Source organism: Pogoniulus pusillus, chromosome 5 (assembly GCF_015220805.1).
Source record: "Pogoniulus pusillus isolate bPogPus1 chromosome 5, bPogPus1.pri, whole genome shotgun sequence".
Taxonomy (NCBI): domain Eukaryota; kingdom Metazoa; phylum Chordata; class Aves; order Piciformes; family Lybiidae; genus Pogoniulus; species Pogoniulus pusillus.
In genome coordinates this window covers 20,426,400-20,446,107 of record NC_087268.1, presented here as the reverse complement: position 1 = coordinate 20,446,107, position 19,708 = coordinate 20,426,400, and the positions used below count along the sequence as shown (strand labels likewise).

The 19,708-nt window shown below is 46.1% G+C and overlaps 1 protein-coding gene across 1 annotated transcript in view; it reads right to left on the bottom strand.

Moving 5' to 3' along the window:
* TMPRSS7 (transmembrane serine protease 7) overlaps nt 1–19,708 on the bottom strand; it is a 53,972-nt gene that overhangs the window by 3,373 nt on the left and 30,891 nt on the right. Inside the window, exons 10-17 of the mRNA XM_064144004.1 lie at nt 18,388–18,494; nt 11,253–11,389; nt 9,518–9,625; nt 8,706–8,816; nt 6,447–6,563; nt 3,871–4,048; nt 3,421–3,689; nt 896–1,032 (exon numbers count right to left, since the gene is read on the bottom strand). Of these exons, the coding sequence (XP_064000074.1) occupies nt 896–1,032; nt 3,421–3,689; nt 3,871–4,048; nt 6,447–6,563; nt 8,706–8,816; nt 9,518–9,625; nt 11,253–11,389; nt 18,388–18,494 (1,164 nt within the window). The remainder of the gene's footprint in view (nt 1–895; nt 1,033–3,420; nt 3,690–3,870; nt 4,049–6,446; nt 6,564–8,705; nt 8,817–9,517; nt 9,626–11,252; nt 11,390–18,387; nt 18,495–19,708) is intronic.

Genomic DNA, 19,708 nt, shown 5'->3' with positions numbered 1-19,708 from the left:
GCTTATTTGTTTGCAGCTCATCAGGCACCCCTGTAGTTGCGAGTTGGGAGGGAAGATCAAGATTTTTCTTCCACTGAGAGACTCATGCAAAAAAAATGCTTTACGTAACTTGTTACCAGGACTTGCAAATTGGCTGTCTCTTGGCCTGCAACTGAACCTTAGTGATGCTGTAGTCTTGTACATAAAGCAGCAAAACTCTGAAAACTCCCAGACAACAGATTTTTGTATGGGGAACTCTTATGCTGCTTTTTTTCAGAACTGAGCTGTTGTGCTAGTTTGAGCCTAGCTGGGATATTTTGGTGAGAAGAATGAGATGCTAGGCTGTGAAAATGAAACATTGGTGATGGCTGCTGCACTCACAGGCTTGCTGAGATGAATAAGAACCAGAGCACAAACATAGACAACACAGAGTCTGTCTCTGTCTTTGGGGCTGCACTTTAACCTAACCTGCTGTCTGTGTAACTAATCTGTCTGCTTCCTAACCTCCCTGGCCAATTTCTCCAAACTCACCTTGAACGTAAGGCAAAGTCTGAGGTAAAGTAGAGGGTTGGGAAGAAGGTGGAAGGGTGGTTGGGAGCCCCTCCTGGGGTCTCTGGTTTCTGGGAGGGCTGTTGTGTTTCTGTATTACTTTTTGACTTGTCTATGTCTGTCCATAGCTGTATGGATTGTAAATATCTGCTTGTGTATTGTGCTAAGCTGTAAATATAAAGTTTCATTCTTCAATTTCCAGCTTGGCTGAGTCTAGTCTGGGTGATTTTACTTAAGTGTAGGGGGCTGGGGAACATCCAAACCATCATAGATGTATGGACCACAAAGTGGTATTCCGATTAATTCTTACAATTTGTCATGCAGTAAAGACAGAGAAAATAAACCCTACATATATTAAAATACATACTTTGCACCCATCTCTTTTCCCAGACATGAGTCCAGCACAAAACATTCTAGCTGTGATGATTCCATATATGGAATGACATAATGTTTGGTCAATAATTTCTACCTCTGCTTTCTGAAGAACTGCTGAGCCTTCGTCATCTGGAAAGCAAATTGGAAAAAAGGATGATTCAATGGAGTGCAGCAGTTCACTCATTTATTGAAATACAAACCAAAATGCCTTCAGAAAATATCTGCTGGTACTTTTAAACTTCCAAGTTATTCCAGATTGCAAACAATTAAATGCTGTAATACAGAAAGCCTCTTCTAAGTGCCACATATTTGTGTAATGTGGTCTCAGTCCTTTGGCCAAATGAAATACAATGTCATAATTACTAGGGTTGGCTAAAAAGCTTTTTCTAATGCCTTTTACAAAGTACCTTTAGACTTCCTGATTTGTTCTCTTTTTAGTGTTATGGTATTAAAGGTATTTGGATAGTTTCAAGACAGATTTGTAGTTGCAGCAGAGTGAGATCCAAAATGAAGGTTATGAGAGTTTCAGAATGCAAGTTGCTCTTTTGGCAGCATAAAGAACTCTGAGTCTCAAAGTTTTGGCTAAATATTTTGGCAGCATAAAGAACTTGGTCTTCTGAGTCTCAAAGTTTTGGCTAAATATCTATTTTCTGTAAGATGCGTACTTCCTGATCACCACAAACTGACCTGTCCCTTCCTTTCAATGCCACAGCTCTAATAGTATGACCAGGTGGTCCTTTCAAAATCCAGCTTTAGTCAAAGAAACCTCACTGAGATATTTATATGTGCTTATATAATGAAACTTTGTTTCAGGATTTGCTAGAGCTGGTATGTAATGAAGTACATTTAATACTGATTTGGCAACCAAAAATTTATAAACTGGTGAAGGAAAAGGAATTAAACAGGGAAAAGAAAACCCTTTGTTTTTCTTTTCAAGAAATGACATTCATCTGTCAAATAATCAGTTGTTAAAATTTCAGAAATAGCTCACCAGTAGGCCAAAGAGTGACATCTCACCATACCTTCCTAACACCATCCTTTCCTGGTAAGATGGTGGTGCTTGGTTCACAACCATGTATTCTCTTACAGCTGTTTGCAGAGGCGGAATGTAATTTAGCAGGTAGCAACTCTAGCTGTGAACATCAAGTCAAAATGCTGGAGGTTAACCTCCTGCTCCTGCTGCCTCACACCAGGTACTGGCCTCTTGTACAAGAGCAGCAGGGTGGCTGGGCCAGCATGGCTGCCCCAAGATGGCAGAAAGGCCAAGCCACGCCACGCCAGGGCAGTCCTCCAACTGCATGCAAACCACCAGGGCCAGCCTCTTGCTGGCAGACCAGGGCATGGTGTGGCGGTAGTTTCATGATTAACTCCAACAGTTACACTGGAAGGGCTTAAGGAAAGCAGCTGCAGAGGAAAAGGCACTAGCATTCACACAAAGGAAGAGGCAGCTCAGGTCAAGCTGGCGGCAGGACCAGGCCTGCCCTTGCCATGGAGCGGTCTGCTAGTACAGGTGGAGATGTCTTGTTAATGGGTTGACTGTTTTGTGAAGCCACACTCCAAAGACAGAGCCACAAACTCTGGCTGTTGACACTACAAAGCTTTTCAGCCTGAAGAGCCTGAAGGACTGAGACATGGCAGTCTGATTTCCCTGTGGCAAGCAGCAAAGAGTTCTCTTAGGGTCTACTAACACATCACCAAGAGTAGCGAAGGGGAAAAACAATACCACATCATTTCAGAGTAAGCCTAGCTCCTTGCAGGTTTTGTTGGAAGGAGCACAGGACTTTGAGATTCACAGTGGAAGCCAATTTTCTGAGCATATGAAGGTCTGTGTACTCAGGAAGATATTTCCATAGGACAGCAAATTCAAAACAGGATTTTCTTCACACTTCAGCCATGCCACAGTAGCAGGTTTCCTGCACACATGTCCACAGCTTTGAAAGTTGCTTTTCACCTTGTGCTAGTTTGAGCCTAGCTGGGATATTTTAGTGAGAAGAATTAGATGCTAGGCTGTGAAAAGGAAACAATGGTGATGGCTGCTGCACTCATAGGCTTGCTGAGATGGATAAAAACAAGAACATAAATATAGATGAGTGAGTTTACTGTCTGTCTTTGGGGCTGCACCTCTCTCTCTCTAACCAGCTATCTGTGTGACTAATCCTTCTGCTTCCTAATCCTCCTGGCTGACCTTACCTTGAACATAAGGCAATGTCTGGGATAAGGGATAGGGGTGAGAAGGGGGTGGAAGGGTGGTTGGGAGCCCCTCCTGGGGACTCTGGTTTCTGGGAGGGCTGTTGTGTTTCTGTATTACTTTTTAACTTGTCTATATCTGTCTATAGCTCTATAGATTGTAAATATCTGCTTGTATATTGTGCTAAGCTATAAGTATAAAGCTTCACTCAATTTCCAGCTTGGCTGAGTCTAGTCTGGGTGATTTTCCAAAGTGTGGGGGGGTGGGGAACACCCAAGCCATCACACACCTGGGTGGAAAATTAGTTCAGTTTTATCTATAAAACTCACCAGCTTCTTGCTTTTGGCCCCAGCCTGTTATCCAGCAGCTGTCCCCACTGCGGGCTTTGTGTGAGGAGGGAGGCACACAGATAGGTTGAATAACATGGCTCATGGTGTCTGGCCATGGCTTGCTGAGCTGCAGGAGTGCAATATCATAGTCGTAGTTCCTGCTGTTGTAGTACTCATGGATTATGATCCGTCTCACAGCAGACACAAACTTTGCCTGGCCTTGTATTTGCATTCCCAGGTGAGCACGCCATTCTCTGGGGTCAGCCAGCCTGGTTGGGAGCAAACAAACATGCCATGTCTTTGTAAAAGTACCTCAAAACACCCAATGACAATAGGGCAGGTCAAAAAAAAAGGTGAGCACATCCCACCTCAGTCCAAACTCTGGAAGCTTAAAAGCATTCTGGGGATGCGGGCAATGTTTGAGAGAGAGTTAGGAGGAAGAGTGCATACTTGCTCCCTTGAAAGCAGTGTGCTGCAGACACAATCCATTCCTTTGATATCACTGATGCACCACAGTAAGCAGCTCCAAGATAATGAAGGCTGACCTGCCAGGGCCATTCACCTTCTGCAGTGTTCTTACCACCTATGATTCGAGAAATGAGATTGCTGCTCCTGCTGCTGCCACAACCTGCAAGGCAAATTATAGGTTATAATCCCATCCTCAAAGCTCTCCTGTAATGAAAGCACTTCCCGTACATGGCCTGAAAGAATCTCGTACTTTGAAATGTTTTCAAATCTGTTTCCTTGACCTGCTCTGGTCAGAAAACTTCTCCATTTGGCTCCTGTTATTCCTGAAGAGGGGACTTCATAAAAATAAAAGCACTCACCGGGAAATTAGTGTTTCTTCTTTAGCTCTGATACAGAAAGCAGCCTCTGAATACTGAGAATCTGTCAGGGTTGGAAGGGACCACAAGGATCATGTAGTTCCGAACCCCCTGCCATGGCCAGGACACCTTACCCTAGAGCAGGCTGCCCACAGACCCATCCAGCCTGGCCTTAAACACCTCTAGGCAAGGGGCCTCAACCACCTCCCTCGGCAACCCAGTCCAGCCTCTCACCACTCTCATGTGCAACAACTTTCTCCTCACATCCACTCTGAATCTCCCCACCTCCAGCTTTGCTCCATTCCCCCCAGTCTTGTCACTCCCTGACAGCCTAACAAGTCCTTCCCCAGCTTTTTTGTAGGCCCCCTTCAGATCCTGGAAGGCCACAAGAAGGTCACCTGGGAGCCTCCTCTTCTCCAGACTGAACAGCCTCAACTCTTTCAGTCTGTCCTCACAGCAGAGCTGCTCCAGCCCTCTGGGCATCCTCGTGGCCCTTCTCTGGACACGCTCCAGCCTGTCCACATCCCACTTGTAATGGGGGCTCCAGAACTAGATGCAGTACTCAGGTGGGGTCTCACCAGGGCGGAGTAGAGGGAGACTTCAAAATGACTATATAAAAGTAGACAATCCCTCAACTCTTTTCAAAACTCTAAGCTCTGCACTGAAAAGAGTCCATCAGGAAAGAAGGAAATTCAGCATCATCAGGACACCGAGTTTTAGATAAAACAGATGAACTAGTTTAAAATATGTTTATAGTGACAGCCACATATGTAGAGTTTGGTCATTCCTTATTTCAGAAACCAGGTGGTCCAACCATTCATTTGTACCTAAGCAATTGGAGGTCTGAAAATATTGTGTATAACTAACATACAGGCAAAACAATCATGTCTCGGCACAAAAAGCTGTACACTCTAATTTGAAGACCACAAAAGACAGACCCCACTGCAGGGTGTTGTGCTCATCCCCAGCACATGCACATAAAGCCTCTGCTCAGGAGTTTTAGTCCTACACTAAGTGGGAGTGCACATTCCAACACTCAGCCAGTCAAAAACAGCACTGAAATTTTCAAACACATGTAGGCATATAGCTAGTCTTTCTAAACGTCCCACTGAGTGCTGGAGGCAAGGCGGGTGCTGGAGGCAAGGCGGGTGCTAGTAGACATATAGGCGGCATGCCAGAAAGAGCCGAGACCCAAATAAAATACCCGAGAATGCTCAGTTTGGGCAAACAATCTTAATTCCATGTCCCAGGTTGAGAACTAGGTGGGGGGAATGAAATTGTATTCTATAGCTTAAATAGTATAAGGAGAAATAAACTACTAGAGAAATAGAATAACCTTAAGGAAGATGGGGAGGGGGTCAAGCGGCAGCAAAGCAGCAAAAGCAGCAGCAGCCGAAACAGAAGCAGGGGAAGATGGCAGCGGGTGCAGCCAAAGCAGCAGAAAAGAAGCAAGGGAAAGGTCCAAGCTGTGCTTCCAAACATAAAGCTCTTGACGCTCCAAAAAAATGATATTAACCTATCCACTGTTGCCATGACATGGCCTATCCCTAGAATGTTCACCTCTCCCCTCAGAGCTTCTAAGTTTATCTGTTGGGTTTTTTTTGTCTGAGATATAAATCTGGCTCAAACAGCCACACTCCATTTTAATTGATACTGTAGTAACAAATGTCTGATCACTTTACTGCAAAGCAAGCTGAAAATCTTTTACAGACGTTACTTTAGGAAGATTTGAGACTAGCATCTTTCTTGAAAACATTAAGTATCAAGGTCTTCACCATCTAAGAGACAGACAAGTGAAAAATTTGTGAATTTTATTTATTTGCACCAGTGTCACTTCTGAAGTCCAAATACAGTCTGACTCCAACAGAAGTACCTGATGGTGTTGCAGGGAACGAAAACTTTGCTTTAGTTCACTCTATAATGAACTCTGCTTCCCTGCTCCTGATGTAACTACAATAAGCATTGCAGGTGATTAAGACTTTATAACAGTAAGCTTGCCATCCCATAAAGACTTAGGGAATTCTGCAGTCACATCTGAAGTAAAGTGATAGCTGATCATTCCCCCACTGTCACTGGGAGTATGCAATAAAAATTCAATGCCTGCTGCATGAGTTGTACCCACTCCAACACATGAAGAAATAAAGGGCTTTATTGTGTCAACCGTTCAACGTTCTAAAAGGTTAACCTTTCAGAAGGACTTACTGCAGCTGCTTTCATCACTTCCATCAGTACAGTCCACAATACCATCACACTTTGCATTTTGTTTCCTGATACAAATGTTATTCTTGCACTTAAATGTGTGGTTGCTGCAAGGAATACCTGAAATAGTTGTGGACAATCAAAAAAGTACTGTTAGTTCATCTTAACATATGAGGACGTGTCAGCACAGATAAAAGATTGGAAGGAACATGCTGTGGTGGCTTAACCAGTCCCTAAGTAGTATAAATTATCTAAGTGTTAGGCTAGAAAGAGAAAACAGAGTGCTCTGGAAAGAAGCTATCTGGTTCAGTAATAAATATGACATGAAAGATCATAGCCAAAAGCAATATTACTAGCTGTATTCAGCTGAATTGAAACCCCTGTGCTAGTTTGAGCCTAGCTGGGATATTTTGGTGAGAGGAATTAGATGCTAGGCTGTGAAAAGGAAACAATGGTGATGGCTGCTGCACTCATAGGCTTGCTAAGATGTATAAGAACAAGAACACAAACATAGACAACAGAGTTGCTCTTGGGCTCTCTCTCTGGCTCTGTCTGCATGCATTTCTCTCTCTCTAACCTGTTGTCTGTGTAACTAATCCCTCTGCTTCCTAATCCCCCTGGCTGATTCTCCAAACTCACCTTGAGCCTAAGGCAAAGTCTGGGGTAAGGCAGAGTGGTGGAAAGGAGGTAGAGGGGTGATTGGGAGCCCCTCCTGGGGACTCTGGTTTCTGGGAGGGCTCTTGTGTTTCTGTATCACTTTTAACTTGGTGAAAGGCCTGGAACACAAACCCTATGAGGTGAGGCTGAGGGAGCTGGGGTTGTTTAGCCTGGAGAAGAGGAGGCTCAGGGCAGACTTCATTGCTGTCTACAGCTACCTGAAGGGAGGCCGTAGCCAGGTGGGGGTTGGTCTCTTCTCCCGGGCAACCAGCAATAGAACAAGGGGACACAGTCTCAAGCTGTGCTGGGGGAGGTCTATGCTGGATTTTAGGAGGAAGTTGTTGCCAGCGAGAGTGATTGGCATTGGAATGAGCTGCCCAGGGAGGTGGTGGAGGCACCGTCCCTGGAGGTCTTCAAGAAAAGACTGGATGAGGCATTTAGTGCCATGGTCTAATTGTCTGGATAGGTCTGAGTGCTAGGTTGGACTGCATGATCTTGGAGGTGTCTTTCAACCTGGTTGATTCTATTTATGTCTATAGCTATGTAGATTGTAAATACCTACTTGTATCTTGTGCTAAGCTGTAAGTATAAAGCTTCATTCCATAATTTCAAGCTTGGGTGAGTCTAGTCTGGATAATCTTCTTAAGTGTGGGGGGACAGGTAACACCCAAACCATCACAACTCCTAACAGTGATAATTTTCTGTTTCCCTGGGGTTCACAATAAATGAAGCCACTCAAACCCAGGTTTTGTTGTCAACACAGAGGGATCATATAGCCATTTACACAGACTATCTTGTCAAGCAGATCAAAAAACATTACTTTTCTTTTAAAAAGTTAATTGCAGTACTTCCCAGTTGCATTTCCTTTCATATGTAGAATCATAGAATCAGTCAGGGTTGGAAGGGACCACAAGGATCAGCCAGTTCCAACCCCCTGCCATGGGCAGGGACACCCTACCCTAGAGCAGGCTGCCCACAGCCTCATCCAGCCTGGCCTTAAACACCTTCAGCCATGTGGCCTCAACCACCTCCCTGGGCAACCCATTCCAGCCTCTCACCACTCTCTTTTGCAACAACTTCCTCCTCACGGCCAGCCTGAACCTCCCCACCTCCAGCTTTGCTCCATTCCCCCTAGTCCTGTCACTACCTGCCATGTCATGCTGTCTATTATTCTAAAAAGTTAAAGCAATTTTGCAATGACTGATGTAGAATTTTCATGCACTTAATTCTAAATTTATTGCTTCCATATCTTTTAAAATACATTAATTTTATAACCAGGGAAACTACTCCAAATGGTGAAAGAGATTGAGGAAATGCCACAGATTATCTCTTTAAAGCATAAATTCAAGCTTTAAATGCTTCGATCTTTTGCCAGTAATTTGCTGAAACAAATGTCTGTGAGCTCATTAAAAAGAAACTGTTTAAAAATCAATAATAAATTGTTTGTAAATGCATCAAAAAAACCGAACAGAGTTATCTAGTCCGAGTTAGACTTCATAGTGCCTCTTTGAATAGTGACTCTTTGAATATGGCATCCACTATTTGTGTCAGGATTGAACAGATGATAGAGGAGCAAAGAAAGAAATGTAAAAAGAGTAGCCTTACTGTGGGTGCAGTTCTGCTCATCTTTTCCATTCTCACAGTCACTTACTCCGTTGCAGGCAAGCAGGTTATCCTGTATTGTGAAGTTGGAATCGCAGTTCCGCTCTGGAACAACTTTAAAAACATAAGTCAAATCAGCTGCAGAAGCATACATGTAATGCTAACACTTCTGACTATGTCTAGATACTGTTTTTTTTACTTTCACTGCACAGTGTGAGTACCACAGCACACATGAAGAAAATAACGCACAGAGTTCAGTGACCTGTCTTAAGACAAGTGGCCCAAGTTCTAATTCACTTTCACCATGAACACTTAATCACTCTCATCTACTCTCTGTACTCCAATTTGTCATTCACCCACCAAAAAAAAACCTAAAAAACCCCAAACCAATGAACCAAACACCCCATCACCAAAAACACCAAAGTGAAACACCACAACCAACTCTCCCCCTGCTCCTTAACAACTGACTAAACAAACATTAAATCCCAAATGCATAAAAATAGAAGTGATTTTTATAATTGTTAACACCTAGCACATGAGGAAAAACTAAAATATAGCCTATTAGCACTATTTTTGCACACAGAGCTTTCTTCCTCCTGCTTTCCCATACGTTCTTAGTTTTGTTCTGGCTAACTAACTATTAATTAAGCATGCATGAGACTGACTGATAATCTGTATCTGGACATACTAAGAGAGCTGGAAATATCTTTCTCCTCCAGCCTGAAAAAAAATCAGCTTGTTTTTGCTGCTATCTGAGACTAGAGAACACTTCCCTTGGATTTTGTATTCAAGATCTTCAGCAAGTGAATACAAACCACAAAATAGTTCATCACTTTCATCGAAGCAGTTGTTAATCCCGTCACAGCGCTGCAGTTGCTGAATGCACAAGCCAGTGGAACATTTGAAATGCCCAGGTGGACATGCTGCAGGTAAAAAACACAAACAAATCAAAACACGAGCACAATTTAAAAGCCTTCTTTGCCCAAATACTGCCAGCTTATTTCAAGTTATGGTTATAAAGGGTCAACCCTTCTGGAGAGGTGGACTTGATCCTGACCCCAGGTCCTCCTGACTTCTCCCCAGGGGCAGGTCTGAGCCTTCCTCCAGGTGTAGTGGTTAGCCCACTCCCACTTCCTGTCTAGACCCCTATAAAAACAGAGGAATTAGTTGTTTTGCTCTTTCTTGTCCTGCCTCCCTGCTTGACAGCATCATCCTCCTGTTCCTGCTGCTCTTTGTTTTACAACATGGTCATCAGTCCACGAGGCAGGACAAACCCATTGCCATCAATCTAATTGTATATCTATATTTCATATCCTGTTTTATCTTCCCTCTACATCTTTATAACTGCCCTACCTCAAATACTTTTTATTTATTGTTAAAGTTTTCTCTTTTAACTTCAAAATGGCAGTGAGACTAGTTATTTGGCTGTTTTACCTTTTCCTCTCTACATCTAATTCCTTTTCTTTGGAGAAAAAGAGGGAAGATGGAAGGGCATCCTATAAGTTGTTATTGGTTCTATTAACTGTATTTGAGTCTCTGGGAAATGGAAATTAGAACCGAGACAATGTTAAACAAGCTGTTGCAAGGAATGATAAAGCTGATTTGACATCTATATCCACTGTCAGAGGTTCAACAAGACCAGGTGCAGGGTCCTGCATCTGAGTCGAAGCAATGCTAAGCACAAACACAGGGTGAGCAGTGACTGGCTGGAAAGCAGACTTAAGGAGAGGGACTTGGGGGTGCTGGTGGACGAGAAGCACAACATGAGCCAGCAGTGTGCACCTGCAGCCCAGAAAGCCAACCAGATCCTGGGCTGCATCAGAAGTGTGGCCAGCAGGGCAAGGGAGGTGATTCTCCCCTCTGCTCTGCTCTGCTGAGACTCCACCTGGAGTACTGCATCCAGTTCTGGAGCCTCCATTCCTGGGACAGGACTGGGGGAAATGGAGCAAAGCTGGAGGTGGGGAGGTTCAGGCTGGCCGTGAGGAGGAAGTTGTTGCAAAAGAGAGTGGTGAGAGGCTGGAATGGGTTGTCCAGGGAGGTGGTTGAGACCCTGTCCCTAGAGGTGTTTAAGGCCAGTCTGAATGAGGCTGTGGGCAGCCTGCTCTAGGGTAGGGTGTCCCTGGCTATGGCAGGGGGTTTGGAACAGGATGATCCTTGTAGTCCCTTCCAACCCTGACTGATTCTATGATTCTGAATGGGGTTAGGAGGAAGTTCTTGGCAGAGAGAATGATTGGCATTGGAATGGGCTGCCCAGGGAGGTGGTGGATTTACCCTCCCTGGAGGTGTTCAGTCAAAGCCTGCATGGGGCACAAAGTGCCATGGTCTGGTTGATTGGACAGGACTGGGTCCTAGGTAGGACTGGATGATATTGGAGGTCTCTTCCAAACTGGTTCATTCTATGATTCATCTACCTTAGTAAGATTAGAAAAGAAACTAAACAAGCAAACAGAAAATTTCCTGCCTAAATCTAAGTTCTGACAGACCTGGAAAATGCTGCTTAGCAGATCTGAAATGCAAAGGTGTGTTGAAAAGGAAAAAAACCCATCTTACGCTGGCTGATGTTATAGCTGCCATACTCCACCAGAAGTGGCTTCTCTGAGACAACTGAACTACACTGAAGCTCAATGTTGACAGCAGAACTTGCGATGTGGAACACTGTTTGGTGATCAACATAGTAACCGCAGTACCTAAAAGTGCACAATGGTGTTCTGAAGCAGCTTTTGCATCAAAATTGCCATGCATTCAATTTAACATCAACATCAGTCAAATTCAGCAATAACTTTAAGAACTAAAACCTGAAACAGTACACAAATCCCCCAGAACCCTGGTCATAACCCTTCATGACCACACACAACGAACAGAGATGTAGTGGATAAATTTAAAGACAAACAGGGTACTTTTGCAACCACTTCTGATATCTATTTTCAGAAGCCTTGGAGTTTTGGGACGGCTTATGTAAGTCTGGTGGAAGGGGAAATTTCAGAACAGTGAAGAACTAATTTAAGTGCTCTGAATTTGAGGTTTCCCCCTAAAAAAAGGTGCACAAAAGCATTGGGATAAAAGTAACCCAACTTCCCTGAAGGCAGAGGAGAACAGATTTAGGGAAACAGAAAATAGTTTTCAGAAGTCACTAAGACTTCATCCACCATAAACATTCTGGAATTTTACCCATGAAAGACACATCTTCAAATAACTATTCTGGGCTTAAAATTATTTCTTTAATTAAAAAGCTGCCATTTTGGACTTCTGACTAGGTGCCACTTAACTCAGAGACACCTAAGTACTCCCTGATGCCAGCAAGTAGAATCATAGAATTAGTCAGGGTTGGAAGGGACCACAAGGATCAGCCAGTTCCAACCCCCCTGCCATGGGCAGGGACACCCTACCCTAGAGAAGGCTGCCCACAGCCTCATCCAGCCTGGCCTTAAACACCTTCAGCCATGCGGCCTCAACCACCTCCCTGAGCAACCCAGTCCAGCCTCTCACCACTCTCATGTGCAACAACTTCCTCCTCACATCCAGTCTGAACCTCCCCACTTCCAGCTTTACTCCATTCCCCCTAGTCCTGTCACTCCCTGATTTCCTGAAAAGTCCCTCCCCAGCTTTTTTGTAGCTCCTTCAGATGCTGGAAGGCCACAAGAAGGTCACCTGAGAGCCTCCTCTTCTGCAGCCTGAACAGCCCCAACTCTTTCAGTCTGTCCTCACAGCAGAGCTGCTCCAGCCCTCTGGGCATCCTCATGGCCCTTCTCTGGGCAGACTCCAGCATCTCCACATCCCTCTTGTAATGGGGGCTCCAGAACTGGATGCAGTACTACAGGTGGAGTTGCAGTAGAGGGGGAGAATCACCTCCCTTGCCCCGCTGGCCACACCTCTCCTGATGCAGCCCAGGCTCTGGTTTTGCAAGTGCACACTCCTGGCTCCTGTTGAGCTTCTGAACCACCAGCACCCCCAAGTCCCTCTACTCAGGACTGCTCTCCAGCCAGTCCCTGCCCAGCCTGTATTTGTGCTTGGGATTGCCCCGACCCAGATGCAGGACCCTGAGCTTGGTCTTGATAAACCTCATGAGCTTGGCTTGTGCCTAACTCTCCAGCCTGTTCAGGTCCCTCTGATTACCATCCCTGCCCTCCAGCCTGTCTGCTGCACCACACAGCTTGGTGTCATCAGCAAACTTGCTGAGGCTGCACTCAGTGCCTCTGTCCATGGCACACATAATGATTACAGTATCACAGTATCATCAGGGTTGGAAGAGACCTCACAGATCATCAAGTCCAACCTTTCACCACAGAGCTCAAGGCTAGACCATGGCACCAAGTGCCACGTCCAATCTTGCCTTGAACAGCTCCAGGGATGGCGACTCCACCACCTCCCCGGGCAGCCCATTCCAGTGTCCAATGACTCTCTCAGTGAAGAACTTTCTCCTCACCTCGAGCCTAAATCTCCCCTGGCATAGCTTGAGGCTGTGTCCTCTCGTTCTGGCGCTGGCCACCTGAGAGAAGAGAGCAACCTCCTCCTGGCCACAACCACCCCTCAGGTAGTTGTAGACAGCAATAAGGTCACCCCTGAGCCTCCTCTTCTCCAGGCTAAACAATCCCAGCTCCCTCAGCCTCTCCTCATAGGGCTGTGCTCAAGGCCTCTCACCAGCCTCATCGCCCTTCTCTGGACGTGCTCAAGCATCTCAATGTCCTTCCTAAACTGGGGGGCCCAGAATTGAACACAGTACTCAAGGTGTGGTCTGACCAGTGCAGAGTACAGGGGCAGAATGACCTCCCTGCTCCTGCTGGCCACACCATTCCTGATGCAGGCCAGGATGCCACTGGCTTTCTTGGCCACCTGGGCACACTGCTGGCTCATGTTCAGACAGGTATCAATCAGCACCCCCAGATCCCTTTCTGTCTGGCTGCTCTCCAGCCACTCCGACCCCAGCCTGTATCTCTGCATGGGGTTGCTGTGGCCAAAGTGCAGCACTCTGCACTTAGAGCTATTGAACACCATCCCATTGGCCTCTGCCCATCTGTCCAGGCGGTCAAGGTCCCACTGCAGAGCCCTTCTGCCCTCTAACCCAGCCACATCTGCCCCCAGCTTGGTGTCATCTGCAAACTTGCTGAAGACTGACTCCATGCCCTCATCCAGATCATCAATGAAGATGTTAAAGAGGATGGGGCCCAGCACAGATCCCTGAGGGACACCACTAGTGACAGCCGCCAGCTGGATGTGGCACCATTCACCACCACTCTCTGGACTCGGCCCTCCAGCCAGTTCCTAACCCAGCACAGTGTTGCCATCCAAGCCATGGGCTGACAGCTTAGCCTGCAGTTTGCTGTGGGGGACAGTGTCAAAGGCCTTGCTGAAGTCCAGATAGACCACATCCACAGGCCCCCCCCACATCCACCAAGCTGGTCACCTGATCATAGAAGGAGATCAGGTTGGAGAGGCAGGATCTGCCCTTTCTAAACCCATGCTGGCTGGACCTGAGCCCTTGGACATCCCTCAGGTGTGCAGTTATTGCCCCCAAGATAACCTGCTCCATCAGTTTCCCTGGCACTGAGGTCAGGCTGACAGGTCTGTACTTCCCAGGTTCCTCCATCCGACCCTTCTTGTGGATGGGGACCACGTTGGCCAGTTTCCGGTCTCCTGGGACCTCTCCGGTGAGCCAGGACTGCTGGAAAATGATGGAGAGTGGCTTGGCCAGCTCAGCTGCCAGCTTTCTCAGCACCCTGGGATGGATCCCATCTGGTCCCATGGACTTGTGGGTGTCCAGATGGCTCAGCAGGTCCTGAACTAATTCCTCATGAATTTCCAGGGGAACACACTGCTCCCCGACCCCATCCCCCAGTTCAAGAGGCAACTTGCCCTGAACTTGCCCTCCTTACTGTTGAAAACTGAGGCAAAGAAGGCATTCAGGACCTTAGCCTTTTCTTCGTCATCAGTTATAGTGTTCCCCTCCTGGTCCAGTAAGGAGTGGAGGCTCTTCTTGACCTTCTTTTTAGCAGTGATACATTTATAAAAGTGCTTTTTATTATCTTTCACGGAAGTGGCCAGCCTAAGTTCTAGCTGGGCCTTAGCCTCTCTAATTTTTCTCCTGCATAATCTGGCTACCTCCTTAAACACATCAGGAGAAGCCTTCCCCTCCTTCCAGAGGTGATACACCCTCTTTTTTTCCCCCAATTCCTTCAGGAGCTGTTTACTCATCCAGGCTGGTCGCCTTCCCCGCTGGCTCATCTTTCGGCACATGGGAACTGCCAGCTCCTGTGCCTTCAAGAGCTCCTGTTTAAAGTAGGTCCAACCATCCTGGACCCCTTTGTTCTCAAGGACTGCTGCCCAGGGGACTTTGGAAATAAGTTTCTTAAGCAAATTGAAGTTTGCCCTCCGAAAGTCCAAGGTGTGGGTTTTGTTGTAGTGCCTCCCTATCTCCCTGCATATTGAAAACGCCACTATCTCATGATCACTACACCCCAGGCAGCCTCCCACTGATGTTGAACAAGGCTGGTGCCAGGACTGATCCCTGAGGGACTCCACTTGTCGCTGGCCTCCACTTGGACGTGGACCCATTGACAGTCACTCTTTGGCTGCAGCCACCAAGCCAATTCTTCATCCCTCCACTGGTCCACCCATCAAACCCATGTGTCACCAGCTTGGAGACCAGGATGTGATGTGGGACAGTGCCAAAGGCCTGGCTTAGGTCCAGGTAAATGCCATCAGTTGCTTGCCCCTCATCTATGAATGTTGTGACCTCTTCATAGAAGGCCACCAGGTTTGTCAGGCAGGATTTGCCCTTGATGAAGCCATGCTGATTGTAGCCAACCACCTCTTCACTATTCTCTTGATTTTTTTTCCTATTTCAATCCTATTTCTTTTCCTATTGCCCCAAAGATGCTACAACTGACATTGGGGTGTTACATGGAAAGAAAAAACCTGTCTTTAACAGGGAAAGGTTGCTGGATCATGCAGAGACATCAGTTATAAATGTAGGATCATGTAGAGAGAGTTTAAAATGTAGTAAATCTGTCAATGTTGACAGTACAGTTTGTTCTAGAATGGTAAATCAGGTATCACTCCTCTATTCCACTAAAACACCCTAAAAATGTAATACTTATGAGATATGCACTTGTCTTTAAGACTCCTATCAAGCCAACCACAGCCTGGGCTGCATCAGAAGTGTGGCCAGCAGGGCGAGAGAGGTGATTCTTCTCCTCTACTGCATTCTACTGTTCTGCATCCAGTTCTGGAGCCCCTATTACATGAAGGATGTGGACGTGCTGGAGCATGTCCAGATAAGGGCCACTGGGGTGATCAGAGGGCTGGAGCAGCTCTGCTGTGAGGACAGACTGAAAGAGTTGGGGCTGTGCAGTCTGGAGAAGAAGAGGCTCCCAGGTGACCTTCTTGTGGCCTTCCAGGATCTGAAGGGGGCCTACAAAAAAGCTGGGGAGGGACTTTTTAGACTCTCAGGGAGTGACAGGACTAGGGGGAATGGAGCAAACCTGAAGGTGGGGAGATTCAGTCTGGACGTGAGGAGGAAATTATTCAGCATGAGAATAGTCAGAGGCTGGAATGGGTTGCCGAGGGAGGTGGTTGAGGCCCCATGGCTGGAGGTGTTTAAGGCCAGGCTGGATGAGGCTCTGGCCAGCCTGATCTAGGAATTAGATGATCCTTGTGGTCCCTTCCAACCCTGACTGATTCTATGAATCTAACTTCTCTGCCTATGCAGAGGAGCATTTGCACGTTCACTGGAAGGAATGAGGAAGAGCTGCATAGCTATCTTCGGTGCCTCTGGTTAAAGTTGTATCTAGAGGTTTGAAGAAAGCTTATCTGCACTATCTAGCAGCCTTTATTTACTAAAATCAGTCTCCTAAAGCTCCTTAACCCTTTTTACCTAAGACAGCAGTATATGCATGCTATAAGATGCTACTGTAGGAATATGAAAAGCAAAGTTGCCTCTCCCTATCTCACTAACATTTATAATTTGGGGTGATGTGGTGGTGATAGTGTTAAAAGTTTAAATGTCAAAATGTTTCATGCTTTAAATCAGGTTGTGGCCATTTGGAGTAGATTTCTAGCTCGGATATAAAAATATTCAGAACAGAGAAACTTAGAAATAGGAGCTCTGAGGGGAGAGGTGAACATTCTAGGGGTAGGCCATAGAATGGCAACAATGGGTAAGTTAATCTCATTTCCTTGGAGCATCAAGAGCTTTATGTCTGGAGGCATAGCTTGGACCTTCGCCTTACTGCTTCTGCCGCTTCAGCTGCTCCCCCACTGCTGTTTTGGCTGCTGCTGCTTTTGCTGCTTCGCCGCCACTTGACTCCTTCCCCATCTTCCTTAAGGTTATTCCATTTCTCTAGTAGGTTATTTCTCCTTATACTGTTATATTTACAATGTAAGAAATACCATTTGTTTTTCCCTGACTTTCAAAAAAAACTGTGTTGTAGTGAATTTGTTCTACTGGGGGAGGGGATCCACCCTAACCCAGGACACAGGTGTTTAGGTTGTTTTGATTCAATGGAAACTACAGTAGAATATCATCTCTGTGCCCTTTTGAGTGAAGGCAAACAAAAAAGACACTTCCAAAGGAAAAGTTAGCTTAGTCTTCAGCAAATTGCAACAGAAATCAGACGCTTATGTTCTTGTGCAGTACTTCAAAAGTAGCTCTTAGTTAAAAGCTTATTTTACAATATCAACTTATTGTCTTTTCTTTCCTATGGATTTTCCCTTTATTTCAAGTTCAGAAATTCAGTTTTGAGTCTTACAGAAAACCTCGTACTGAGGTTTTCAGCTGCACAAACCAACAAAATTTCAACAGCCTCAGTGGTTGAAAGATGACATAAAAAAAATCAAGGAAAAAAATAGACGGCCGTTGTGCATGGGAAAGCAGCAGTACTTTGAATTGAGGGAAACCTGAAGAACTGTTAAACCTTGGCAGCACTCGGGGTGTGCAGTTCCTCTTTAAAGAGATGGTGAATGGAATGTGGAAGCAATTAGTCTTCTGTTCCAAATAATCTCATGGTAATAGTTTTCATGGAGAAGTTGTTTGGGATCGATAGCCTCATGAGTGAATTCAGTTACACTTGTTCAATGATTCCAGAAAACCTAGAATGATTTTAAGGTCTACAGAACAGCACACACACACACACACACACCCCTCCCCGCTACCCTTATCCAACTCTTCTCATTTCTTTCCCCTTACAGCAGGGGTCCTCAAACTACAGCCCGTGGGCTGGATATGGCCCCCCAGGGTCCTCAATCCAGCCCCCAGGTATTTACAGAACTCCCTGGCCAGGGGTTGGGGGGGTAACCAAGCAGCCACTTCCTTCCACTTACTGCCTCTACAGCCCCCAAGCATCCACTGGGACTGAGCTGGAACCAAACTATAGTCCAGCCCCCAACACTACTGGGCTGGAACCAAACTATAGTCTGGCCCCCGACAGCGTCTGAAGGACAGTGAACCGGCCACCTATTTTAAAAGTTTGAGGACCCCTGCCTTAGAGAGTACCAAGAAATGTCTTGGTTTCATCTTTAGGGTACTTTTCAATAGTGGGTTTTTTTTTTAATCTGTATACAGTTTTTTGCAAAGATTGAGTTACATCTTCAGTCAAGTGAAAGAGTGGTGAGAGACACTCTGAGCGAGCTGTGATATCTGTATTGTCTATGTTGGTAATCTTAGTTTACTAACCCATGCAGCAGTACTTACATGTGTTCATTAATTTTCCACCATCCTCGCTCACAGCCTTTAATATTCTTCTTACTGATAGCATAGTTATGAAACTTCAAAGCTACACCGAGGCTCTTCTGTGGAGTCTATTGTGAGAAATAAAGAGTGAAAGCAGACTTTTTTTTTTCCCCTTTTGTGGAGATAGGACACAAAAGTCTTTAGACTTCACAGGATCACAGGATGTCAGGGGTTGGAAGTGACCCAAAGAGATCATCAAGTTCAACCACCCCTGCCAGAGCAGGACCACACAATCTAACTCAGATCACAGTGGAACACACCCTGACAGGCCTTGAAAGGCTCCAGAGAAGGAGACCCTACAACCTCTCTGGGGAGCCTGTGCCAGTGTCCCGTGAACCTTACAGTAAAGTTCCCCCTCGTGTGGGTGTGGAACCTCCCATGCTGCAACTTACAGACCCATTGCTGCTTGTCCTATTCCAGGAAGCAAGTGAGCAGAGCATGTCCCCCCCTTCAGATATTTACAGACATCTATTAAATCCCCTCTCAGTCTTCTCTTCTCCAGACTAAGCAGCGCCAGGTCCCTCAGCCTCTCTTCATCAGGCAGTGCTCCAGTCCCCTAATCATCCTTGTAGCCCTCCACTGGACTCTCTCCAGCAGATCCCTCTTAAACTGGGGAGCTGAAAACTGAACACAGTATTCAAGATGAGGTCTCACCAGGGCAGAGTAGAGGGGAAGGAGAACTTCCCTAGATCTGCTGGACACACTCTTCTTAATACACCCCAGGATCCCATTGGCACCCTTGGCCACAAGGGCACATTGCTGTGCCATGGATAACTTCTTGTCCACCAGCACTCCCAGGTCCCTCTCCACAGGGCTGCTTTCCAGCAGGTCACCTCCCAACCTGTACTGGTGCAGTTATTATTCCTCCCCAGATGCAGGACTCTGCACTTGTCCTTGTTGAACTTCATCTGGCTCCTCTGTACCCAGCTCTCAGTCTGTCCACGTCTTGCTGGGTGGCTGCACATATTAGCCAAGCCTCCCAGTTTGTGGTCATCAGCAAACTTGCTGAGCAGACTCTGTCTCTCTGTCTGTCCCCTCATCAGTGTCATTGAAGATGTTGAACAGGACTGGACCCAGCACTGATCCTGGGGGGACTCCACTGGTTACAGCTCTCCAGCTGGACCCAGCACCATTGATCACCACTCTTTGAACTCTGTCTTGTAACCAGTTCCTAATCCACCTCACTGACTGCTCTTCCATCCCACACTTCCTGAGCTTGCTCACTAGGATGTCATGGGGGATGGTGTCAAAGGCCTTGCTAAGGTCAAGTAGACTATATCTG